We start from the raw sequence: 27,687 nt of genomic DNA on the forward strand, positions 1-27,687 counted from the left end.
GTGTACAAACCGTCATGGAACGAACTGAACGTATTCGATTTCGCGACGAGCATTTGTGAGGGTCATACAGTTTTCAACCGGCACGAGACCTCTCTCCCTCTTTAAATTGAGGGTTACCCGCTTATTGCAGCGACGACAGCTGACGACCGGGCTAGGAGATGTTCACGAGAGGATATGGGTCCTGATAAAGATCATACTTGATCATATCGGTAATGTTTTGCTAAATTTTGGCAAATTTCCTTACACCACACGTATCACAGGTAAATCACGAAAGGCTGGAAATGGGTAGGCCTACAACCTCCTGTATCAGCTAATTTTGCGTGTTGGTCTACGCAACAGAAAAAAAAGGAAAACACGTTTCAGTTGAAATCCCTATACTTAACTCATTTCTTGGTACAGTGGTCAAGAGTCTGGTCTTCACGTGTGAAGAAGTCTATGTGCTGATGGTTAATATTTTTCACATGCAGATGATTCAGTCACCCAATTTGCCAGGTTCCTGTGGACGTCAGGCCGATCCGGCAACATTTATTTCTGGATTCATGCTATCCAGCCTGCGTGTGGACGGCCCCTCTACCACGCATGGAAAAGCATGGAACTGAAGATTGAGATCAGTGTCTCAGCAGGGGGCTGGGAAGACATGTATGTCATGTATCTATCTGTATATGTCTGTGGTGATTGTACAGACTGTGAAAACAAATTCCCTGCAGGACCATAAAGATGATTTCTATCTATTAACAGTAATTATGGTATGTGCAAATGGTTGGGCACCCTTTCAGTATGAAGTCTCAGAACTTTACATTAACTTAGTAGGCCTTACTTATTAGGACTTAAAGTGAAGTAGGTCAGAGTTGTCATTCGTAATGGTCAGCTTATGACAATTCCAAAAGCTGATAAATTCTGAATTTCATGCATTTCCAGCTTGTAATTTCCAATGACTGAAATGTTATAAAGAAATTACTGTTAAGGTTTACTGGAAATCAAGGCGGGATCTTGAGGACCAAGAACACTTTCAGATGAAACTGCACGTCTGCTGGGCAGAAAGGCCAACCATTCTCCTCATTCTCCCACCTGACACAGGTGTGGTGGTGCACCTGTCAGACCTAATTTCCTAAACCAATGAGGGAATAGGCGTCTTGAAAGTTTTAGCAGGTGCGTCTCTCTTTTCGCTTTGCTAAAAAGTAACATAACATTTATTAAAGCACCTTTCTTGGTACGATGGTCAAGAGTCTGGTCTCCTCGTGTGAAGAAGTTTAAGTGCTGATGGTATTAAGGCAGGACCTTCTTCACATTGGCTCTGTTGAAATCTCCGACAACAATGAAGGTTGCCTCCAGGCACACATTCTCCAGACCAATAATAATTCCTTAATCTTATAAAGAGAATATCTGGGTCTTTGACTATCTAATGTATCCTTAAGTACCCATTTAGTCCTGCTTCTGGCATAATAATTAACCAGGTGGACAGTGGTGTCTCGTTACTCACACATTAACACAGTCAAATTGAGGGGGTTCCCACCCAAAGATGGGGTGTGCCCCCTCCAAAGAGAGATTACTCTACAAGATTTGAGTTTGTTAAAAAGAGGACACTTCTTGAACCCACTACCGATGACCCCGCCCCCTCCCCCGGGGCGAAATTTTGACATATTTTTCACATGCAGATGATTCAGTCACCCACTTCGCCGGGTTCCTGTGGACGTCAGGCCGATCCGGCAACATTTCTTTCTGGATTCATGCTATCCAGGCTGCGTGTTGACAGGCCCTGAGACCACTCTACCACGCATGGAAAAGCACGTGGAGAAACCAGAGACAGAACATTAAGATCAGTGTTTCAGCAGGGGGCTGGGAAGACATGTATGTCATGTACAGTATTTATCTATCTGTATATGTCTGTGGCGATTGTACAGACTGTAAAAAAACTAATTCCCTGCAGGACCATGAAGATGATTTCTATCTATTGACAGTAATTATGGTATGTGCAAAAGGTTGGGCACCCTTTCAGTTTGAAGTCTCAGAACTTTACATTAACTTAGTAGGCCTTACTCATTAGGACTTAAAGTGAAGCAGGTCAGAGTTGTCATTCGTAATGGTCAGCTTATGACAATTCCAAAAGCTGATAAATTATCTTACTCTTCAAATATTGTGGCATCGCTCAAAAAACACAGGCTCCTCTCAGCAACAGACAGAGGATCTGAATGAATCTATCTGAAGCCCACAACAGAAAAGACATCAATGCATTTCCAGCTTGTAAATTCCAATGACTGAAATATTATTAAGAAATCACTGTTAAGGGTTACTGGAACTACTCTCCAACTCACAGAGACTCATGTCTCTGAAATCCAAGACTAATCTATGCAGATGTATGATGAACACGGATTCACTAGCAGGTTCAAAATGACCCACTCTGGAGACCGGATTCAAAAGGTTGTCAATCATTTATTTAGAGATGTTAAGCATTGAATGGGGTCAAATTGACCCCATACATAATAGGAGGGTTAAGATAAGTGTCTCAGCAGGAAGGTGGGAACAGGGGCGGAGATCCCATTTTGTTGTTGCTCCATTATACATTATACATTATTGCATAGTAGGGCCTTTTTCTTTATTTTTGGATCTCAGCCAATTTGAGGCAAGGATTGACACCATGTTCAAAGTGGGGAATGACAGAAAAAGTTTGAGTACCACTGTGTTACAGCCACAGGGCTAATTTCAAGTCTTGTGGTTTTCCCTTTCATCAATTTGTAACTCCCAAGCCCTCCACCACATCTACAGTCTTAACTGTCAATCCAGGCCCCACCCACGTCAGGAGCTATATTAGGCCAATTTTCCATCAAGCTCAGGCCAAGCCATTTTTGTCATCTAGCGAGCTTAAGGCCCAGGGCTGGTAACACTGCTCCACAATGGGATGCAGGCTTATGATCACAACATAGTCGGGTTCGTTCTGAAGGGTAGGCCAGCCCTTGTAGCAGGCTGGAGGGCTCACGGCTTCAGTGATACGGCCCTGTCTATTAACATCCTAAATGCATGAACAATGTGACTGAAATGAGCGTTGAAATTTACTGGGGGAGAGGAAAAGTCCCTCTGCATTCGCCAAGTTTCAAAGTAATGATATTATTCCCCCATGGAGATCATCCCTACGTTCTGAGCTGGAACATTTCCGTCCATCTCCCGAACAAATAAACATGTTTGAAAACTAACAAACAAAGTTTGAAGAGATACTGAGAACCATGGAGAGTCCACATGATGGGGGGTCCAGAAGGAGCCACAGGTTTATAGTTCTTTGGGGACAATGTCACAAACATGACAACAAGTGATGTCCTCTTGCTTGTGTTCATAATCATGTATTCATTAGTTTCGACAAACACAACATTCCCCTGCAGGTCTAATAGTGAATTGAAATCAGTGCCACTATTTACTACCTTGTGGACAACACAGATGGCTTTGTTGTTTTGAAATGCGTGCCCATTGAACGGATCTCATGTGAGATGTCTCCATGGTTACAAATCCAAGTTGTGGAATGTAGCCACTACCCAGCCAGAGGGTGTGGTGGTGGTGGATAAGAAACATGGGGGGGGGGGGGGGTTTGCAGAGGTCTTTCGTCACATGGCAGTATTTAAGAAGCCTCACACCCCTCAGCTAAGCCAATCCAGAACCACACAGCTGACAATGTGATGGCAACAGTCAAGGAGCCCAACCCAACCCACCTCCCCCCCACACAACAACAACACAGCCTACTTTGTCACTTGTAATGTGGGATGTCAGCGACATTCAAACAGTTGCTACCAGTCTGAGACTGTGATGGAATGTGAATACTTTCTTTGTCCTGGGAAGTGAGGGCAATGTGTCCTAGCATCCTAGAATGTGAGGATGTAGATACAATGTAATAATCAATTCAGATGGAACAGGGAACAGTGAGTTCCCTACTCAGGAAATAATACTGGGTATCTTTCAGTGTTTGTCTGGCCAGACCAATTCAGCAGGCTCTGTGCGCAGCTTACCAATGAGTTGGCATTGCGGTTTGCAGCGGCACATGTGTGTCTACTTCATCTCCATTGAAAATCAATTCATAATGGGCTAAAGAAAGAGAAGCTCACTGTTCTCACCACATTATAAGCCAAGAAAAAGACTTCTAGGAAAAGCTATTGAAAAGCAGGGTCCATTTTAAAAGTAAATAAGTATCTAATTAGAGAAGGTATCAAGCTGTCAAGACATGACATGATCAAATTACTTCAAGGTGAGGCTTATAACATATCACTTATTAACGTATACAATTATAAAGGTAATAAGTAACAGTACATTTCCTACATCCTGTTTGTCCTGTTTTTTTTTAAGTTTTTAAAGAAAATTTCATTTTGAGGTGGTGAGCTTGAGGGGGAAGAGGAAGAACCATAGACATCATATAGGTAGACGCCCCCTTCGGCCTTGGACGGCATAAATCGTCGGCGCCATCTTGTTACAGGAGTTATTTCGTCTTCGGAGTGAAGATGCCTGATTCATGCGCCGCTTGGGGGTGCACCACCGTCAGGACGATTCAAACAAGATCGCAAGGAATTACCTTTCACAAGTAAGACTAAACAATTGTTTCTATTTGTAATTGTAAAATTCAGTCATGTCACGTAGATCATGTGTTATGTTGAGAGCTAAGAGCTGTTGAGACAGCTAAGTTGCCACCAGAATCAGACTATAGCTAGTCTAACGTGAAATGGACATGGTGAGCAAAGCCTTATTCTATCGTTCGTCAACAGGAGATAATATTGTCAAGAAATATAGGATATACAGTATATACAGTATATATATATAATCTACCACTACTTGCTTGTGAGTAATTACAATGTATGTATAATGTAATTATATAGCATTTATGGTCGCGACGGAAAGCTGCGTTTCGGCTGAGCGACTGGCCTTAATTTCTCTCTGTGATGTATTTAAAAAAGAGACTAGATTAAAACAAAAAAAGGCTCAAAACATGCCAATGTTTATGCAATGGTTCTACAATATATGAAGGTGTCACGTAATGAATGAAACTACGGAAAAAATGTCACGATACTCTTCATGCACCTGTGAGATGCACCTGCAGTCAGTCGCCGGCCGAAATTGACGTTTTAAACGTTATTTCTATTTCAATGTTTTTGTTTTTTTAAAGATACATCTGTATTATGAATCTGACTGACTGGCTAGCTAACCTTGCTCGCAATTTTAAGGTTTCCCAAAGAGAAGCAGTTGAGTAGACAGTGGGAAGTGGCTGTGAAAAGGGAAGACTTTTCTGCCAATGAGAGGTCAATGCTCTGTGAATGAATATATGATATACCTATACTTAAAATATATTATATTATATTGTTTCACATATTATATATATATCATATATATATATTATATATATATCACTCCCTTCCCTGCAGGACACATACACCACCCGGCTCACACGAAAAGCCACCTCAATTGCGAGTGACACCAGCCACCCCGCACACAGCCTGTTTAGCCTACTACCCTCTGGAAGAAGATACAGGACCCTCCGTTGCCGCACTACCAGACTCAGCAACAGCTTCATTCACCAAGCTGTTAGGACACTAAACTCTCTCCCCTCACTCCTCCCAGCCATATCCAAATTCCCCCACCCCCCCTAAAATCACTCAGGACTCTGTAACAATCTGCTTCTGCACTTTTATCACTTATGGTAACACCACTCACTGTACCAAATTGCCCTTTTTTTGCACTACATAACCTCACTTTATGTAACTTATGCTGCTATATGTTTATCTGTATGTTCTACTTGTATTATGTAATGTCTTGTCTGTATGTTTGTATGTCCTCTCTGTTGTGCCTGTGCACTTATATGTTTCACCGTAGGAGAGTGGGAAACGTTTTTTCGAATACTTTGTATGTCTTGACATTTGAAGTAATTGACAAATAAAGCTACTTTGACTTTGACTTTGATATATGTTATTCCATTGCACATTATACTGAGTCATTATATTATATTGTATTATTTAAATGCTATGTTATTAGTGTGCTTGCCCGAAGGGAAGCACAGTATTGTTCTTCGTTTTTTACAATTTTTTTTATTCTAGTAGTTTTTCTTGCAGCTAACTACTCCTCGCCCGATTGAGATAGAGACGCCGTTCAAACACCAAAACGTCCGGCCCGATCCGGTGCAAGCTGCTATGACTTTTCGTGGCGGTACTCCTTGCCACTCCTTTTTTATTCCTCTTTTTCCATCACCTTTTTTCTCCATAGACTTGCATGGCAGAACTTTGAGGCATTATGACATCATAATAGGCTCATTAAACTGGCTTGCACCTGTGATTCACTGACAACTCTCACTGACACCTGCGCACGGTTCCTCTTCTCTCTCTGTCCCTCTCCATTCAACTGTATAACTAGGAATATTAAGAGACACCTTCCATACCAGGTCTCTACTCACTCATGCATACTCACTCATGTTTACTCACTCGTGCATACTCACTCATGCATACTCACTCGTGCATACTCACTCATGCATACTTACTCATGCATACTCACTCATGTTTACTCACTCATGTTTACTCACTCATGCGTACTCACTCATGCGTACTCACTCATGTTTACTCACTCATGCATACTCACTCATGCATACTCACTCATGTTTACTCACTCGTGCATACTCACTCATGTTTACTCACTCATGCATACTCACTCATGCATACTCACTCATGCATACTCACTCATGCATACTCACTCGTGCATACTCACTCGTGCATACTCACTCATGTTTACTCACTCATGCATACTCACTCATGCATACTCACTCATGCATACTCACTCATGCATACTCATTTGTGCATACTCATTTGTGCATGCTCATCCAGCAGGGAGAGCTGGAGAGCTGACACCTGCCCCAATTCCAAGGCACTTGTTCTCTCGGTCATGGCCGCAACAGAGCAAGCACACTCTCGCAGTTCGTTCACGAAACGCATTCTAGTTTATATTACAGTTCAACTATTGAGATGTGTATGTATATATTGAGATGTGTATATTTTTACTGCTATAGAAATATATAGCTTTTTTTTGTAATGTTGATTTGTGAAATAAATGTGTATTGCCAATTGCACTGTTCAAGGTTTCTTAATGCACATACTTGAAAAGGAACTATTAAACTATGAAAAACACACTGACTGCCAGTTTCTCACTATTTGATGTATGCTCTTTCTCTTAATGATGGTCAATACGTAGTAACTAAAGAAGCACTATTTCGATAGTTTATAGATCTTCTCAGTATTTTCAAAGTGCACGGGCTGTGCAAGAAAAATGAGCGTTTATCATAGACCCATGCACATGTATGACTGGCGATTTAACTAGCGAGATTCAAAGTAACGTAGAGGCAAATCTTTTTCACACATTTCACGTAGAGCATAAACCCTTGAATACTCCATGAAATTGGTTGCGAAATGTAAAAGGTTATCGTGATTTTTATCCAGATAAACCGCAGCTCCTGGCAACTTGCACTTGTTTGACACGTCTGACAGACCTCTGGCTTCAGAGAGCTCCCGAAACAATATGGCGGCGACGCGTTTCGCCGAGGCAACGGGCTGAAGCAGTGGAGGCGGCGTCTACCTATATGATGTCTATGGGAAGAACCATGTCGGCATCCTCGGTAATGTGTCAAGGACAGACACGGACAAAAAGGAAATATTAAAGGACTTTTCCAAGCGTGCCGCTTAACGCCTGTTAAGTGTTATATGGCTAAGTGGATAGCGCTCACGTGGGTTTGGTTATCGTTGACGATAAGACTTCCGCTGTCGGCTTTTTAGCCCACGCCTTCCTTATGGGGCTGTTTACATTTTTTTTTTTCATACCTGCCTTCCCCTCCCATGCAAGGCCCAGCACTCCACTGTAGTCGCGGTTGGTCAGCAGGTATGACAAGCAGTAGTTTCCCCAGTTCGTCTCTGAATAGAGACTAAGCAGTTTTTCTGGGCCAATGAATGGTCGATTCATAGGGTTGCCTGGCTCCTCCTTGGTCATCACCTGAGAACAGTCGGACAGGAATATGCATAATTGTGAATATTTTCCCCCAAAGTGTCTGTCATTTCACTTGTTGTTGGTCTTTGGCCATATGCGAAGTCATTCCATGCAGGAAGCATTTTATCAACACGTGTTCATTCAGTACATGAACAGATTCCAGGCATTAACAGTACAATTTTGATGTGGCACTCACAGTGAGGGATTTCACTTTGAAGTTGATCAACTTGACACCGTCAAAGTCCGCCTTGTCAAAAACATCATTCACTGCTCTCATATAGGAGGCTACCTATGAAGGAGAACAGAGAGATGGATAACAACTGGTTCAGAATCCTATACAGTATACAGCCGCGGAAAAAATTAAGAGACCACTTCAAAATTATCAGTTTCTCTGGTTTTACTATTTATTGGTATGTGTTAAAGTAAAATGTACATTTTAGTTTTATTCTATAACCTACTGGCAACATTCCTACCAAATTTCAAATAAAAAATATTGTCATTTAGATAATTTATTTGCAGAAAAATGACAATTGGTCAAAATAGCAAAAAAGATGCAGTGTCTTCAGATCTCGAATAATGCAAAGAAAACAAGCTCATATTCATTTTTAAACTACACAATACTAATGCTTTAACTTAGGAAGAGTTCAGAAATCAATATTTGGTGGAATTACCTTGATTTAAAATCACAACTTTCATGTGTCTTGGCATGCTCTCCACCAGTCTTTCACATTGCCGTTGGGTGACTTTATGCTACTCCTGGCGCAAGAATTCAAGCAGCTCGGCTTCTTTTCATGGCTTGTGACCATCCATCTTCCTCTTGATCACATTTCAGAGGTTTTTTATGGGATTCAGGACTCGAAATTGGCCTGGCCATGACAGGGTCCTGATCTGGTGGTACTCCATCCACACCTTTACTGGCCTGGCTGTGTGGCATGGAGCATTGCCCTGCTAGAAAAAACACTTCTCAGAGTTGGGGAACATTGTCAGAGCAAAAGGAAGCAAGTTTTTCTTCCGGCACAACGTTGTACTTTGCCTGGCTGAGGTTTGTAAAAGACCATAAGGATTGAAAAAGCGGACTGGAGGTCATCTTCTAAGTTCATCTTCTCTGAGTCCAATTTTCAGCTTTGCCCAACACATGGTCGTCTGATGGTTAGACGGAGACCTGGAGAGGCCTACAAGCCACAGAGTCTTGCACCTACTGTGAAATTGGACTCATCAGAGAAGACGAACTTAGAAGACCCTCCAGTCCGCTTTTTCAATCCTTATGGTCTTTTACAAACCTCGGCCAGGCAAAGTGCAACGTTGTCCCGGAAGAAAAACTTGCTTCCTTTTGCTCTGACAATGTTCCCCAACTCTGAGAAGTGTTTTTTCCAGCAGGGCAATGCTCCATGCCACACAGCCAGGCCAGTAAAGGTGTGGATGGAGTACCACCAGATCAGGACCCTGTCATGGCCAGGCCAATTTCGAGACCTGAATCCCATAAAAAACCTCTGAAATGTGATCAAGAGGAAGATGGATGGTCACAAGCCATGAAAAGAAGCCGAGCTGCTTGAATTCTTGCCCCAGGAGTAGCATAAAGTCACCCAACGGCAATGTGAAAGACTGGTGGAGAGCATGCCAAGACACATGAAAGTTGTGATTTTAAATCAAGGTTATTCCACCTAATATTGATTTCTGAACTCTTCCTAAGTTAAAGCATTAGTATTGTGTAGTTTAAAAATGAATATGAGCTTGTTTTCTTTGCATTATTCGAGATCTGAAGACTGCATCTTTTTTGCTATTTTGACCAATTGTCATTTTTCTGCAAATAAATGATCTAAATGACAATATTTTTATTTGAAATTTGGTAGGAATGTTGCCAGTAGGTTGTAGAATAAAACAAAAATGTACATTTTACTTTAACACATACCAATAAATAGTAAAACCAGAGAAACTGATAATTTTGAAGTGGTCTCTACATTTTTTCCGCGTCTGTATATGGTAAACTAACATCAACTGTATGACAGGTTGTATGACATGTTTAAGTGAACTCTGCTTACTGGCCGCAGTGGCTACACCCGCCAATGAACTAATTATGACAGGTTGCAGGTGGGTGAGACACCTGTTGCCTGTTAAGGGTGTATGATTGTTCCTGGAGCAGGATGGTAACAGACAGTCTGAATCTGGGCACTGGAGAGAAAGCTTGGCAGCACTAAGAGGAGAAGCCCTAACCTTCTGTGGACTATTGTGTGATCGTGTCTGAGAATTCAGGGTGAGTTAGCCCCCGGCCGGGGTAAATGGCCAGTCCCCTTGGCTATAGAGAGTCTCAGTTGTGTTTGGAGTCTAAATACGGGTGGTTGGGTTGAATGTATTGACTATAAGTTGTAACAAACAGTAAACGAGTATTCTGTGTTTGTGTAAGCTTAACTCCTCCTCTGGTAATATAATCCTATTATAGTATTAGGTGCCTTAACTGGCACAGATCTGGTGAGATTAGAATGAGCACAGTGAAGTAGATTGGGATAATAGAGAGCATGGAACAAGTTCTTCAACCCTAGAAAATGAAAAAGAAAATGTGGGGTTTAGTATCCCTATGAACACACCGCAAGTGTGCAAGTGCAAGGAAATGTGTGCTGACAACATGTACCAGCCATCTTCCACAAACACTTTTATACGGTAACCTCTGAGAAAAGTTACTTGATATTTCATCAGTCTTGCATCACAACCGTGTCTTAACGGCACTCGGCACACTGCAAGCCTGACACCACACCATCTCGAAGGGCAAGTCTTGGTAGAGTGCCTGAGCAGCACCATGCAATCCCAAAGGACAGTCCGTCAGAAATGGTTGTCAGAGCCTACGATTTATGAGCACTGGGCACGGCCAGAGTGTTACTACATACCAGACCAAGCTGCCAGAGACATGGCGCCCTGGAAGTGCAAGACCTAGAAGCACACACCAGATGTTTGGCCTGAGAGCGGCATGCTGGGGGTAGGATTCACATGTGGCACAGTGCCCGGCCGGGCACCTGCCCGGAACTCTCACTTGAACTTTCGCCTGCATTTCATTCACACGGCTACAGGTGGTCCTGACAATTTGAGTCCACAGGTGAGCTGCCTCAATGAAGGGCACAGCACAACACCCGCAATCCAAATAAGATCAATGTGAAGTCAGAGGAGGTCTTCAAGCTCTTAATGAGACACATCAGCTCAGAATGAATCTTCTGCCTCTATCTACTCATCCTCATGGCAATAGAGATTCAAAGACCTTTTCTATTCTAGGTGAAACACAAGAGTGTGAACGCAGACTATCATTTATTCAGGAATATTGCTCTTCACTGTGTGTGTGAATAGTGCAGCACGGTAGAGAACCATTTTAGTTAGTGAGTCCTTGCATAAGTCTGAGTTAATAATATAAGGCAAAATATTCCGTTCTGATGCATCTACCCATTTAGTCATAACAAACAACAACTGCAAACCAACATGCCGATGTAGCAGTAGAAACTGGTCCCCAAATTCACACCAGTGGGAAGCTGTAAAATATAAATATGTACATAAACATCACACAAGGACGGATGAAGTAACGAGAATTTACCTCATCTGGGATGGGTAATGAGTTTCTATTGTACAAAAGAACATTCTAAGGAAAAAATGTGACATCGGGCACTACAAGTGACTGAAATCCCGCCCCCTGTCCTTTTCAGTATACAAACATTACGTGACGTTCTGATTTTACATGGTTCAAATGGACTATATGTTCTCAGGGTCATGTCACGTGGCAAAAACTATTTGGCAGATGCCCAAACTTTCCCCCAACAGTTCATCCACCCCTGCCTGCAAATACAGGGGAGGTAACATCACTTCCCTTGGCCGCACAATAGGATACACTTAGCACCACTTTTTAACAATGAAAACGTGCATTAGCAAACCATTGTTGCCCCTGATGTTCCTTCCAAAAAATGTCAAAAATGGTGTTCTCGCAGCTGAACAGGAACACCTCGGCGCCAGCAACACCGGGGCCAAAGGTGTGATTCTCACACAGCTGAGATACCACAGAAGATCTACATACGTGTGTGTGTGCATTTCTCCACTGTATATACTGGTCATGGGTAAATATACAACCCCAATCAGAACAGTTGGGACGGTATGTAAAATGAAAATTAAAAACTGAAAACAATGATTTGTAAATTCTCTTTGACCTGTATTACATTGAAAACAATACAACAGTTGGGACAGTGAAGCATTTATCACTTTGTAATGTTGCCATACCTTTTCACAACACTAGGCCTTTCCAGGATGCTGCTTTTGTACCAAATCATGATTACAATGACCTTTTGACTTTCAAATCACATCCTTATTTATTTATTCTACCTCATTACTACCCCTAAATTGCCCCCGTCCCAACTTTTTTTGGAATGTGTTGCAGGCCTGAATGGAAGGAATGGATGTATATTTACAATTTAAATTAAGTTGACCAAACAAAACATGAAATAGCTTATGTTCATACTGTCTGCAATACAACTATATAAGGTAAAAAAAAGGTACATTTATAAATCACTGTTTCTTAATTTTTTTTTATTATAATTTTTCCATACCGTCCCAACCTTTTATTGACATTGGGTTGTATGTACGGTAAGTCTTTTTGACTTCAGCCTCTTTAGACTGTGTCTGTTAAATAACTCAGGGAAGGGTAGAATCATCATAACAGTCTTTGTTTTCACTGTGTCATAATGTATCTCTAATCACCTGTGCCACGACAGCCTCTACGCTACCAAACTTTCGGTAGTACAAGAAGTCCGCTTGCAGGTGAAGCAGACAGGTGGTTTTGGAATCATCGGTTGTTCTTCTGGACCTCATCAGCGTTTTTTCCTGTGAAGCACAGCATATGGTCATCAAACGATCGGCCTCCAACGGCGACATAGAGGTGGGAACCAAAGGAGGATGTTGGTAGTCCTATGTGTTCTAACATGTGTGTAGTTCATTTAGGAGCCTTATCTCCAGATGGCGGGTAAGGTGCGTATGTTTAAAAATATTGTCAGCATACAGTAAGCTGAGATATTGCCGTCACATGCTTCCTTGTACTGCAATTGTTTGTTTACCCCGATTGTTACTGATTACAACTTGGCAATGATTCAAATGTTTCTCTAAACAATGGAGCAGATTGTTTAGATTGAGCAGATATGTGTCCTCAGCACGCATAACTTTTACCCTGATTCGTGGTAATCAAAATAATCTAAACTGGTACAGGATATAAAGTCCAAACACCCATTTATCCCAGAACGTTTGTTCCCTGGCATCAGCAATATTGAGTGGAGGAAAGGCTTTCTGAAAGGTATTTCTGGACGTGGGGACAATAACAATGGGATCCTCATTTTAAAAGTGGAAAAAAGAAAGTAGAGCAAATGTCCTTTATATAGAAAAGAGGGGAGTATGAAGTATGCAGAAGGCTCATGAAAGTGATGTAATGTCTGACCTGCCCTTCCTCCTCCAGTCTGAGGCTTCTGGCAAGGTGCGCCATGAGGTCTGATCCACAGAGCCCATTAACTCTGTTCCCTAGGGCAGACATATCTGTGAACACACACACACATAAACATGTGAGCACAATACAGTACAATTCAGTACAATAAACACACACATCCAGTCTACTACAATACATAAATGAGCATGCATGTACCTATACTCTCTTATACACACACGCACACAAAACCCCCGCAGAGATATAGAGATATATATATAAAAGGAAGGGAAACGCATTTTGGGTTTTGTAAACACATGCAAAAGACGTGTTAAATGCTGTGTTAACAACACTTTAAAAGTTTATTAGTGGGGCAGCACAGGATAAACAGGTGATACAAATTTTAATGCAGCGACAATAAACCGTCTGGTTTACTACACCTCTTTCAGACCCAGAGCCATGTATAATATCTGATGTGAAGAGAGAAAGTACATATCCTTTATTTAGTCCAGATGTTGTATTTGCATTCTGATTCTCTTCTCTCTCTGCCCCCCACTCTTTCCCTAGAGTACGCACTTGCAGGCAGAAATGTTAGACTATAGGGCTTGAAATGTTTTGCAGACTTGTCGAATTCTCGAACTGAGGGTGTCGAGGACTGTTCTGGAATACACTGCAAGATGGCTGCAATGACTTGAAGTGAGGGAAAAGTAAAAGTCTGGGAGTGCTTGAAATGTCTGGAGTAGGACAGAACACTGATGCTTGGACGTAGCGTTTATGTTTAAAAAGGTGCTTGTATCCATGTCACAAACACTGATATTATGACCACATTTCGGAAAGATTTGATTTTGACATTTATCTGTGAAATGCTTATATAAGCATATGTGCAGTGGCGGTTTTAGGCACGGGCGACCCGGGCAGCCGCCCGGGGCGGCACTTTTTCATGACACGTGAGGGGCGGCACGAGCACTTAAAAAAATAGTAATAATAATCTGGGCCGCAAAGCGCTTTTCTATTTCTATATATCATATCACTGCGTGAGGAATTGGCAAATTGGCGCCCCCTGCAGCTGCAGGCGCACCTGCTCGCTAAGAAGGTGCAGCGCAGTCCTGGGTGAAAGGGGGAAAGAGAGAAAGAGAGAGGGGGCGGCGGGCAGTTCAGCTCTGGGTCTCCCAATAAACATTATAATTACCCTATACTTTTTGTTTTTCTGAATTGTGTGAAATGGCTAATAAAAATAGGTAATACAGAACGATTATGTGGTCACCAAGGGCAAGGTTAATTGGTGGAAGGAGACCACTAACTGCATCAATTTATCCAACTGGTGAAGGTAATAGTGAGCAGAGTATAGATAGATAGATAGTCAGATAGATACTTTATTCATCCCGAGGGAAATGTAATACATCTTTAACAGAGTAGTCTATTACATTATCGATAGCGCTATTGAAGGATGCTCGAGTGGACAAGGTAAAAATGTGTTTTATTTTATCAAGTGTAGCTTAACCAATACTCTATTACTGTAAGGCAACCAGCTAATGTTGAGCACCAACTGAGTTGTTTGCTAGCTAGCGTTAGCTAGCTGATTTGACCATAGGGTATGAACATGTTCATTCATCTGACACTAGGCTAAAGTGTTAGCGAAATCCCGCTAGCCACAACTACATAATGTAACAGCATACAGAGGACTAGTATAATCTTAATAATTAGCAGGTCGATAGCTAGCTGGTTAGACCACAGATTTCCTTTTGACACCACTAGACTAGCAAGCGTTAGCGAAATCCCATTAGCCACTATTAGCAAACTCAACTAACTATAATGCATGTTGAGTGCTTGCACAACATAACTTGCAAAGAGCTGGTGTTAGCTAACATTAATGCACATGATGTGTGCATTGATTATCTAAAGTGTGTTATTTAAATGCTCTATTGAAAGAGTTGTGCAATTGAAAAGCATACAGAGTACTAGTATAATCTTAATAATTAACAGGTCGATAGCTAGCTGGTTAGACCATAGATTTCCTTTTGACACCACTAGACTAGCAAGCGTTGCACTTGCACAACATAACTTGCAGATGGCTGGTTAGCTAACATTAATGTAAATTATGTGTGCAATAATTATCTTAAGTGTGTTATTCAAATGTTCTATTGAAGGATTTGTGCAATTGATACATTTCATTTTTTCTTTCACTTATATTGTTATAATTGGAAAAAGTAAGATTTTTTTTTCGGGTGGGGGGGGGGGGGGGGGCGCTCGGAGGGGATATCGCCCGGGGCGTAATTCCATGCAGAACCGCCACTGCATATGTGTAACCGGCAGAAGTACGGTCCTGTCACTCAGCAGCCACCGTACATTCTGTCCTGTCATTAGCGCAAAATGGCAACCTTATATAACAGGCTCACTAGTACATGGTAGCGATCTCGGGGCTTTAACATTCCTTTGGTCCATACTGCTGCTGCTTAAAGGTGTCAACATCATCCAAACGCTTCCGGGTAGCGTGTGCGTTTTGCTACTGAAGGTTTGGTTGAATGACATTAAGCTGTGGTGCAGTGAGAAGACTGTCGGAGGTTGCCAGAGAACCAATTGTCCGTGTTTGGGTTTGTCATTTCTGAAGGAGATTGGCCACTGCTGCTTTGCTTTACCATAAATTTAGTTTCATTTCCGTTTTTGCTCTTTGTAGTTTTTGGTTTGTTTGTTTTTGTGTTGGTTTGACCTAGGTGTGAGCTAGGTTTAGCGCACTACTTTTCTGTTTACTTTTATTATTATCCCCTCCTCCATAGAAACACCAGAGAGAGTGGCAGCTGTCCCACAGATCCCCAGATCTGAGTCTTCGCGCACTGCATGTATTATTAGTGGAATGTGCACCTCACCAGTTGCAGTGATTTAAACCTTTGCAGTGATCCCTTTTTTAGTGCCGGTGCCTAGGTGTGTTGTGTGGTTGTGTGTGTGTGAGTAGGCACTAGGATCCATGACCACGGGTGGTGTGGAGATCTCACTCCCTTTTTCAGGACGGGCGACCCCCCTGCAACAGCTGCTCTCCATAAACCCCCTCAGCATCCCTGACCAAGCTGGTGGCAGCCATTTCCTCTCCCTCCTGTATTTTAGTTTTGTATAAATAAACACTGTTGTCTTATACGGAAATGCCGTGTCTCTGTCGTTACTAAAACGTACCTGGGTGAGAACCCGCTTGCCTCTGACGAAAGATACAATTGCACCCACACTATATCCTGGTGTGAAAGGCACCAGGTGGCGTAGTCAAAACTAGAGCCAAGACCATACCACTAGGTTACAAATTGGCGTAGTCGGCAGGATCTGGTTTACAGAGACAGGTATTTCTGGTTTTGTTTTCGTTTTTCTTTGTTACATTTTTTTTTTTAGAAAACACTGTGACTGAAATTTTAGGCAAAGCAGCAGTTGGCACGTCGTGGGACCTGACGATTACACTGGACAACAGCAGCGCCCTCTACCGGCTGACGGCAGAGAAGACCTGTTTTTGTTTTTCTTGTTGTTTTTTTTGTTGTTTAACTGCACTGACCTTCTGTTGTAGTCATGGAAGAAGAGCTGCAGGAATTGAGGCAGCAGGTGCTGCTACTACAGGCAGACAAAGAGCGCTTACAGTGGGGACGGGACGCAGCTCAAGCATTGTCTGCAGAAAGTGCTGGGGCCTCTAGTCGTGCTACTCCTGGTTCTGTTAACCCTGTTGCTACCTCTGAACGACTATTGTATTTCCCTAGGGAAAGAAAGTGTCCAGTGTTCAGGGGCCGAGCAGGTATTGGGGTTGAAGAATGGGTGGAAGAAGTGAATGCAAGCATGAGGGCAAGGCACTTGGGGACACTAGATCAAGCTTATTTTATTTTTGACCATTTGGATGGGGAGGCAAAGGACGAGATCAGATATAGGACCAGGGATGAGCGGGAATATCCAACAAAGGTTTTAGCTATCCTTAAAGAACTGTATGGGTGCGCAAAATCATATGTTGCTCTACAAGAGAACTTTTTCTCTAGGAGACAGTTAGACGGAGAGTCGTTACATGAATTTTCTCATGCCCTTTATTCCCTTATGAATAAGGTGACCCAGAGTTCCCCAGATGCAGTGCCTAACCCTGATGTTTTATTGCGTGATCAATTTGTAGAGCATGTCCTTGACTCTGATCTCCGCAGGGAGCTGAAGCGGTTGGTCCGCCAGACCCCAGGACTGTCCATGTTGGAGGTACGAGCCGAAGCTGTCCAGTGGGAGCGGGAAGGTAGGCCCAGTGACTTTGCTAGAGGTAGAAGTTGCTCTGTCCTATCCCTCTGTGCAATGCAGTCCTCAGCAGAACAGCAATCCATCTCAGGAAACCCCTTTTAAATCAGAGATGACCGAGTTAAGAACCATGTTGTTAAAGCAGCAAGAGCAGATTAACGGGCTCACTAGCAGTTTGGCTACTTTGCAACTACCAGTTCACCAGGCTAGGCCTGGACATCCTGCCTCTGTCATTTGCAGGCGATGCCAGAAGCCTGGGCACTATGCCAGAGAATGCAATTATGAGCGAGTGGTTCCTGCCCGTAGTCCAGCCCCTCATCCCCATGGCCCGCCTCATCCCCATGGCCCGCCTCATCCCCATGGGCCGCCTCATCCCCATGGCCCGCCTCATCCAAACTCTGCTTCTCAGACGATGGGAAACTAGCTCCCTCCAATGTGTTGAGCCACACATTGGGAGGGGACACTACTGGCTTCCAGAAGCAGAGGTTAGAAAGAAACACTGTGTCATCTCTTGTTGGGCAGTGCCCGAAAGTAGCTGTCAGGGAAAGAGGGATGGAAATAAATTGTCTATTGGACACAGGCTCCATGGTGTCCACCATGGTGGAAAGCTTCTTTTTGCAGCACTTCCAGGGTAATCTTCAACAGTGCCATTGGTTGCAGCTTCGTGCTGCAAATGGGTTAGAAATTCCCTACACACGCTATGCTGAGCTGACTGTCGAGGTACTGGGTAAGATCATTCCTCGATGTGGCTGGCTGGTAGTTAAAGATCCCCCAAGTCAGGCGGCCCCAGCTGAAATCCCTGGCATTTTAGGTATGAATGTCATTCGGGAGTGTTACCACGAATTATTGGGTCAACATGGGCCCTCACTCTTTGAGCTCCCACCGGTGGTTCACGCTCCACCTCCCTGGCAGCAAGCTTTGCAGCATTGCCACCAGGCCCAGCCTAGACCCCATAGGGGGAGAACCTGTGTTGCCAAGGTCCGGGGCCGGAGGCCCATCCACATACCTGGAAACGCCATCAAATTGGTAGCAGCTACTTGTTCTTCCCAGTTTGGGTTGGCCTCTGGCATGGTCCTGGTTGAACCAATTAGCAACTCCCTACCTGATGGCCTTCTTGTTTCACCTGCCCTGGTTAGTGTAGACAGAGGAACCATCTATATACCTGTTGTGAATGTGGGTTTGACTCCAGCTACACTTTACCCTAGAGGTCAAATAGGCAGATTAATTCACGCCACACTGGTAAGCCTTCCAACTGGAATCACGGAGGTTGTTCCCGGATCTGACACGATTATTGCTACCAGTAGCACCCAAACCAGTTTTGTTAGCACAGTCAAAGAAAAGATTCTGACTATTGATTTATCTGCACTTTAAGCCTCTGAACAGGAGAAGGTGAGGTCTCTTCTACTTAGACACGAGTCTGTGTTCTCTGCACATGAGGGTGACCTTGGTTGCACAAATCTCATCTCGCATGATATTCCCCTGCTTGATGATAAACCTGTTAGGCAGAGGTACAGGTGCCTTCCCCCGTCTGACTATGATGCAGTGAAGGCCCACCTACAACAACTACTAGAGGGTCAGGTTATTCGGGAAAGTAGTAGTCCCTATGCGTCACCAATCGTCCTGGTACGAAAGAAAGATGGAAGCCTTCGAAAGTGCGTTAATTACCGGCAGCTCAACGCCAAGACGCATAAAGACGCCTTCCCCCTCCCTCGCATAGAGGAGTCCTTAGATGCCTTGTCTGGAGCTCAGTGGTTTTCAACATTGGACTTAGCTAGTGGCTATAACCAGGTACCGGTCAGTGAACAAGACCGTCCAAAGACTGCTTTCTGTACGCCCTTTGGGCTATTTGTGTTAAATCGCATGCCGTTTGGATTGTGTAATGCACCTGGCACCTTTCAGCGACTAATGGAAAGGATATTTGGTGCACAGCATGGGCAATCACTTTTGCTGTACCTGGATGACATTATTGTGTTTTCCTCCCATGTAGACGACCACGTGTGCCGCCTGGACCTGGTGCTCAGCCGCCTCCAGCATGAAGGTCTGAAGGCGAAGCTGGAAAAGTGTTGCTTCTTACGGAGGGAGGTGCAGTACCTAGGCCACCTCATCTCTCGTGATGGCGTGTCAACCGACCCCAGCAAGGTGTCTGCAGTTGCCAACTGGCCCCATCCCACCAACGTCACTGAATTAAGGTCGTTTCTGGGTTTTGCCAGTTATTACAGAAGGTTTGTGGAGGGTTTCTCTAAACTGGCAGCCCCACTGCATCGTCTAGTAGCAGAGCTGGCTGGGACGACACAGAAGGGGCGACGTATATCGTTGGGAGGGACCTGGACAGACGCCTGTGAGCAGAGCCTCCAGGAGTTAAAAGCGAGGCTGATCAGGGCACCCACTCTTGCCTTTGCTGACTTTACACTCTCTTTCATCGTTGAGGTGGACGCAAGTCATGTTGGACTAGGGGCGGTGTTATCCCAAGAACAAAATGGAAAGGTCCGACCCATTGCGTATGCCAGCCGTAGTCTCAACCCAGCTGAGAAGAACTACAGCTCCATGAAGCTAGAATTCCTGGGAATGAAATGGGCGCTGGCTGGGACTACCTGTGGGGCCAACGATGCATCGTCTGGACTGATAACAACCCCTTAAGCCATTTGGGCACTGCAAAGCTGGGGGCCACCGAACAGCGGTGGGTAGCCGAGTTGGCTGTGTTTGACTACACCATCCGTTACCGTTCTGGCCGCTCGAACAGGAATGCGGATGCTTTGTCCAGACAGCCTGCCTCAGGGCCAATAGATGCCTCGGAATTACCAGTGGTGGAACTGCTATACCTGGGTCCGTGCAGCAGGCGGCCAGAAGCAATGAGGATTCTCAGGCCATCCAGTCTACCATCTCCGTACTACCCTCCCGCACCCCTGCTGATTTGAAAACCCTGCAAGATGTGGATCCCACTATCAAGGCATTCCTCCCCTTTTGGCTTAAGCGGCAGCGGCCAAGTTCGGCAGTACGGGAAGCGCTACCAGGGTGTACCAAGGCCTTGTTAAAGCAGTGGGACAGAATTGCTGAAATAGACGGCCTGCTGTATCGACGGATCCTTCGGCCTGATGGTGGTGAAGAGGTCCATCAACTCCTGCTGCCAGAGTGCCTAAAGGGTGAGGTACTGCAGCAACTCCATAATGACCATGGCCATCAGGGTAGGGAAAGGACCACCGAGCTGATACGGCAGAGGTGCTATTGGCCAAGGATGGGCGAAGACATCAAACAGTGCTGTGAGAACTGTGAACGGTGTACCCTTGCCAAAAATCCCCGTTTTAAAGTCCATGCCCCGATGGGACACTTGCTGGCGTCCCGTCCGAACCAGATATTGGCTGTGGATTTTACATTCCTGGAGCCCTCCAGGGACGGTAGGGACCAAGTCCTCGTCATGACGGATGTCTTTTCCAAATTAATACAAGCCGTGCCCACTCGAGACCAGAAGGCGTCCACCGTAGCAAATATCCTAGTTCGGGAATGGTTCTTCAGGTATGGGGTTCCTGCTAGAATCCATTCAGATCAGGGCAGGAGTTTTGAGAGTTCTCTGGTCCATCAGCTATGTGACCTTTATGGGGTCCAGAAAACCCGAACAACACCCTACCACCCACAGGGCAATGGCCAGTGCGAACGGTTTAACCGCACAATGCACGATCTCCTCCGCACGCTCTCCTCTGAACAAAAGAGCCACTGGCCGGATTTTCTCCCTCAACAAGTTTTCAGCTACAACACCACCATCCATCAAACGACTGGTGAGTCCCCCCACTTCCTTATGTTTGGACAAGACCCCCAATTGCCGATTGACTTTCTTTTGGGCAGGGTCCTGGAGCCGACAGGGGGTAGCATCAGAGATTGGATGGAGGAACACCAGCAACGCTTGGATGTTGCGTTCTCTGGTGCCAGAGATCGGTTGCAGACTGCGGCACTACAGAGAAAAGAGCGGCACGACCAGAGGGAGCAGAGCGACCCACTCCAGGAGGGACAACTGGTGTACATCAAAGACCACTCTGTGCGAGGCCGAAACAAAATCCAAGATGCTGGACCACGGGTGGTGTGGAGATCTCACTCCCTTTTTCAGGACGGGTAACCCCCCTGCAACAGCTGCTCTCCATAAACCCCCTCAGCATCCCTGACCAAGCTGGTGGCAGCCATTTCCTCTCCCTCCTGTATTTTAGTTTTGTATAAATAAACACTGTTGTCTTATACGGAAATGCCGTGTCTCTGTCGTTACTAAAACGTACCTGGGTGAGAACCCGCTTGCCTCTGACGAAAGATACAATTGCACCCACACTATATCCTGGTGTGAAAGGCACCAGGTGGCGTAGTCAAAACTAGAGCCAAGACCATACCACTAGGTTACATATGCATATACAGTAGATGTCCATTATGTAAATTAAATTAAACCACAGGACTTGTTTCATGGACACACGCAGTGACCATGACCCCACATAGCTTGTTGAAATACTTGCGTAACTGTGTCAAGGGAGATTTTAATAAGACACGAAACTATAAATCTTGAAGGCCTCGTTGCTCATGTGATATCCTTGAACTGCCAAGAGACACCCCCGAGTGTATTTAGTAACTACATAGTTCAACTCCTCATCAGTCATTGGCCAGGGGTTGCAAGTTTGTAAAACAGGATGAATTAAGGCAAAGCTGCCTTTATGGAAATCTCTACAAAAACGTAATCACTGTTATATATGGAGATAGCTGTTGGTATTAAATGTAGTGGTTATAAGATTACAAGAAGGTCTAAAGCATTTCTCTTGGAATGTTTAAAGTTCACTGTGAGTGAGTTTCTGTACTAAGCAAGATGAAATAAACTGTTGTATTGTCATACGCTTCACTGTCTGCAACTTAAAAAGTCATGATGAAGCATAGGTCTGCACACCCCAGTTAAACAAGGTGATAAAAGAACTTGCCAAACACATTATTTTATAGATTACCATGGGCTCAGTGAAAATGACAGCTCAGCTATGAAATATAACCGAGTCAGGTGGTTTTGCCTTCAGTGACTAAGATAAGATTAGTTCAACAGAGTGAATTGATGACTGGCCAAGAGCTGACTCTCATGCTATCACTTTTCAAACTGCTCATTCGAAAACCTCAAGCGTGATTGGGTCAGACGATATGGCTGAATGGAGACGAGCCAATGGCAGTCGGGCAGGGCTGTATGTGGGGGAGGGGATTTGAGGTAATAGGGGGGCATTGACCCATTCACAGAATTATTTCCAGACTGCTCCCAAACCTCCCGGCCCCTCTCTCTCCCTCACTAAACTCTGTTCCCTTTTAAGTATTGTCGCATGCTGAGACAAAAAGCAAACTTTCCGCCCCGAAGGAATTCTTTATAAAACAGGCAACATACAGAGGAAATTAAAGTAAGCAAGCCTGCACTGAGGAAGATGATTCTCAGATGATTTACAGTTCCATCTCCCTCGGCCCAATGTTTTAGTTAACAGTGAAGCCAAGCTAATCAAATACTGAAGAAGCTGACTTGTTCTTAAGCCAAGTCCCTTTGTTGCAGTAAGAAAGTAAATAATCATCAGACATTCTTTTGGAATTAGTGCCTTTACCCCTCTGAAGAATCTAAATATCCTTGGTTTAGCCATTTCCTCAAAACAATGTGTTCAACTACATTTGAAAGCCCCTTCCTTTTTGGTAGTTGTTTGTATCTCACAGAGGAAGCTGGGTAGTAAGTACTGAATGGGAGCATTGCCGCCAAGAGTATGGGAAATGCCCTATAGTAACCTCTCAGCCACATGCATTTGACTTCAGCTACGAGATCACATGGCCCAGGGTAATCACAGTGCACTCCTGGGTTTGTTTACCTTAGACTAAAGCTACGAGATTATTGCCTTCGCTTCTCTTTCTACATGGTGTGTCACTGCCACACACACAAACACACACATATACACACAGACAAGGACATCACAAATATGAAAACGTTGATCCCAGTCTATGTGAAAAAACACTCACGTGCACACACACAGGGCAGGGTGACAGCAGTGGTCAAACCCAGAAATCTGTACGGCTGCCATGAGGTCATTAAACACTGTTTAATTCCAAGCCTGTAGCTTGACCAGTACTTCAGACCTGTGTCGGTTTAGTAGGTATTTCGTCAGTCTGGTCCTTTGCAAGATGTAAACATTCTTTCCACGTTGTAAAAGCTGGTCAGATACTGGTCAGTACATCCTTCTGCTTTCATGTTATTATGCTAATATGTTCATAATTTGTAAACAAAGGCTAATTTAATGAGAAGGGGGTGTAGAGTGAGAGGACTAGTCAGCGGACATTACTAACAAAAGTCCCACGGCAAGGGAAGAGCAGTGAAGAGACGGCATGCCTCTTTGCTGGATGACCTGCTCTCTGTAAACAGTCCCCTTGAATCCTGTGTCATACTGACATCAGTGTTACTGACGAGCAGCTGCTGGATAGGTACCTCGGTTCTGCGTCCAGCCCGCAGATTAGGTACACAGCTCAAGATTGGCTCAATGATGGGGTCATTGTAAACTGATACTTTTTCTGAACCATAGCACTATCTCATTTTAGTTTTCACTCTCTTTTCTTTGGCTGCAACTCTGCCAACGACTCACACCTCCCAAGCCTCTGCAATGGGATTCTATCAAAGGGCAAAATATGTCGTCTTATTGTAGTCACTGAGCTTCAAATTATCCTTAATGCTAAGCAAATCCAGGCACACAAACGCACATTTTGTTTTTCAAGAATCATATGTTCAGCAGGTTTTTTTGAATCTGCTGCACAAAACAGTTGCGTAACCCCCCTTTCCTTGAAAGCACATACATTGTTCTCATCCACCCCCTGGAACACATTAAATGGCACCATCCCCCTTGGCACCTAAGACGTGCCCCAGCCAAAATAACAGCCGGTCAGAGCTTGGCAGCCCCAGTTGCAACTGTCTGGACAAGTACACCTCCCCTTAAACTGCCAGTGCCAGCGTTGGGTAATGAGAGCTTAAGGCAATGAGGGGGCAGGAAGAAATACAGAAGACGTGGGGGGGGGGGGGGGGGTGTCTCTTCTTGACTTGCCTATGTCGTCTTCATGGTAGATGATAGAGTGGAAGTCAGACTCATTCGTTGTGTAACTGTGCAGAGGCTCCACGTGGTAGGTTCCATTTGCGGTCGTGATGGAGCCCTGGAACAGGCCCTGGAGAATGGAGCCGTGACAGGAGGACTGGCCCTCGTCTGGAACAAAGGGGAACGCATGGCCATGTTACGCTCCTAATGGCATCACGGTAGCCTGAATTACATCACATATGGACATTTCAAGTTTAGAAAGCAAATTTTATGTACAGAATTTGGCGCACACCGTCTGCCAATCTCCTAGGCATCACACTTGGAGGCAGGCCTTACTGTTTACTTTATGATGATAACTACACAGGGTTTTGTTTCAAATATGGCCACCATAAACAGACCATACACTCCGCTAAGAACTGGTAAGCAGGAGAAATCAGCTGGTTCTATGCAGAGAGGAAGGAAAGACAGGACAATAGCAAGGTTTATCTCCACCTCTCACAGACCTTCCAGCTCTCCTGAAAACACATGAGAGAGATCCACAGCTCTGTCTCTGCTCCCCAGATCAACTTTGAAGTTATCAGCAAATCCCCCTGAGTCTTGCCTGAGGAGCAAGCGGAAGTCCCTGAGAAAGACCAGCACATGATGAGCCATTAATGGAAAACGGATTCTAAGCAGAACCCCCTTAATGTTTTCGGGGAACCAGTGGACAGTTTTTTTTTTTTTACAGAAAATGTTTGGACCAAGAGGAAAAGTGTTACCGTTGGAAAGCAGTGAAGTTTAGTTGTAGTTGCTGATTGTGAGGCAGCACTTCACGCGTAACTCGCTGGTGACTCTGATGTAAAGTTTTGCGGTCATAAGTCAGCCCTTCGTAGTATTTTATGAACTGACCAATGGTACCTGTAGCTCCTGAGAAATCAAGAAGCATTACATCTTTCACAACAAGCAACAATAAGATACTTTATATTTTGTATAGCACATTAATCAAAACACACCAAACGAAAAATAATGTCACTCAAGGAAAGCCACACACACATTGGATCTAGGACATGTGGTCATCCTGTTTATGAGGCACTTGAAATTCGTTGGTAAAGATATGGGGAATGATGTTCATTTAGTAATCACTGCCCTCACTCTGGTTATACTACACTGACTTGGATGAGTGCCGTCAGTAAGAGTACAGCAAAGTCCAAAACTCTGGTATGACTCAAAACAAATGTGCTGAGGAGGACAGAGAATTTGATTTCTGAATGTCGCCCACTTTCCCATTCAGGGTAAATATCAGGAGAAAAACAGGACAACAGAGACTTTGATTTCTGATGTCGGCCACTCTCACTCAGGGTAAATATCAGGTGAAAAACAGGACGACAGAGAATTTGATTTCTGAATGTGTCCCACTCTCACTCAGGGTAAATATCAGGAGAAAAACATAGGTCTCCAGTTCATTCAAAACATTCATCATAGAGGGAGAGGTTATATAGTATAGCATAGCATAGCACCACAAACCATCCCACATGACATGACATGACCACACAGAACAATAGAGGAAAATAATTCTACCTGCATTGTGTCCACTGAAGTATATCAGTAACATAAGGACCCAGGACTGTAAAATATTCAGAATGTCACCAGCCATGCTATCTCATGGTTACTTCTTTCTCTTGGCTTAACTTACCACCTGAAACATCCACACAGGAATGTTAGCTACCTGCTCAGGCTCAAACCTACCACTGGAGTTCAGACATATTCAGACACGCTAGACTTGCAGGGAACAGACCACCTTCGTGAACAAGGGGTAACATTAATATTGCTAACAAAGCATATCTCCAGCATTGCTTCACTTGTGAGATTTGTTTTCAGGCCTGAAACTGTGGTTTTGCTTGTGATTGCATTCTGAGCCTCGGCCAAAGTCATCCTGATGTTATTAAGCACAAAGCAAATACCCCTCAGAAAGCCAAAGTTTTCAAAGTGAATGGCTTCATATTGGATCTCTGCATGGGCAACTGGACCAACGCCAAGTCAGGCACAGGGACTCCCACCAGAAACTGCACTGATGCACCACAAAACAGGATGAGGTGGATTATTAAAGATCACACTGGAGCCTCACACTATGTAAAGACCCAAGCACGTGTCACAGTATATGACATTTGATGAGGCGGTTTCTCCCATCAATCCATTTCTGAGAAAGTAACAATGAGCCCCGCCCACCAAGTTCTCTGGCTGTTGATTGGCCCAGGGAGAACAGCCTGATCTGAAATTATGACATCAGAAGATCACCCCTCCCACAAGGAACAACAAACCTAGCAGAGGTTACTCTAGGACATGTCAGTACATTCCCCATGGCTCATTAGTTACCTTTTAGTTACTGTCACAGACACCTCGCAAAATGTCAAGCACAAAGAGGGTCACTTAAAAGTTATCACAAGGAAGGCCACTGATCAGACCACAGCAGGCATTTCATTCCAAAAGTCTCACTATTTGCCATTACTCTTGTTTATGTAGTCTGAATGTTGATTGAATGTGTGCTGTAATCTGTTTAATGTGCGGCCAGCACGCACATTCTTTTCAAACAGAGATAGCTGAATTCATTGAAATACTGTGGTTAAACATAAACAAGCAAACAAACAAATACATCTTGTCCAAAGGAAATGCCTTTATGTGCATGCTTACCAACACCTAATGATTTACATAAGGGTCACACAATGAGGATTTACATCACTGAGGAAATTCTTCTAGGTTCAATAAAAAGTTGATTATTTATCAATTTATTATTTATCAATACATGGACATTTACAAGATTTAGTAATTTTATGGGGGCAAACATGCAAGTAACAACACTATATTGAAATAAGATAAATCTCCCTCCCGTTTGAATTCAGTGGTTGATGGACAACCATGATTATTTCCCAGACCACTAAAAACACATGATGTGCTGCTGCCCCCTGCTGGACACTGATATTTGTTTTTAATGTTTGTTCAGTCGGA

At 44.1% G+C, this 27,687-nt stretch overlaps 1 protein-coding gene across 1 annotated transcript in view; it reads right to left on the reverse strand.

Moving 5' to 3' along the window:
* The window catches only part of LOC308382033 (uncharacterized protein), a gene marked incomplete at both ends in the record, with an annotated part of 32,577 nt that extends 6,947 nt beyond the window's left edge, over positions 1-25,630 (reverse strand). Inside the window, 13 exons of the mRNA XM_080859716.1 lie at positions 7,824-7,992; positions 8,183-8,275; positions 12,709-12,831; positions 13,436-13,530; positions 17,916-18,188; positions 18,491-18,596; positions 19,607-19,705; positions 20,933-21,177; positions 21,317-21,596; positions 21,913-21,968; positions 24,718-24,873; positions 25,209-25,327; positions 25,464-25,630. Coding sequence (XP_080715842.1) covers positions 7,824-7,992; positions 8,183-8,275; positions 12,709-12,831; positions 13,436-13,530; positions 17,916-18,188; positions 18,491-18,596; positions 19,607-19,705; positions 20,933-21,177; positions 21,317-21,596; positions 21,913-21,968; positions 24,718-24,873; positions 25,209-25,327; positions 25,464-25,630 — 1,981 coding nt within the window. The remainder of the gene's footprint in view (positions 1-7,823; positions 7,993-8,182; positions 8,276-12,708; positions 12,832-13,435; positions 13,531-17,915; positions 18,189-18,490; positions 18,597-19,606; positions 19,706-20,932; positions 21,178-21,316; positions 21,597-21,912; positions 21,969-24,717; positions 24,874-25,208; positions 25,328-25,463) is intronic.
* Between the last annotated feature and the right edge of the window lie 2,057 nt (positions 25,631-27,687).

This window comes from Sprattus sprattus, assembly GCF_963457725.1.
Source record: "Sprattus sprattus genome assembly, chromosome: 2".
Classification (NCBI taxonomy): Eukaryota; Metazoa; Chordata; class Actinopteri; order Clupeiformes; family Clupeidae; genus Sprattus; species Sprattus sprattus.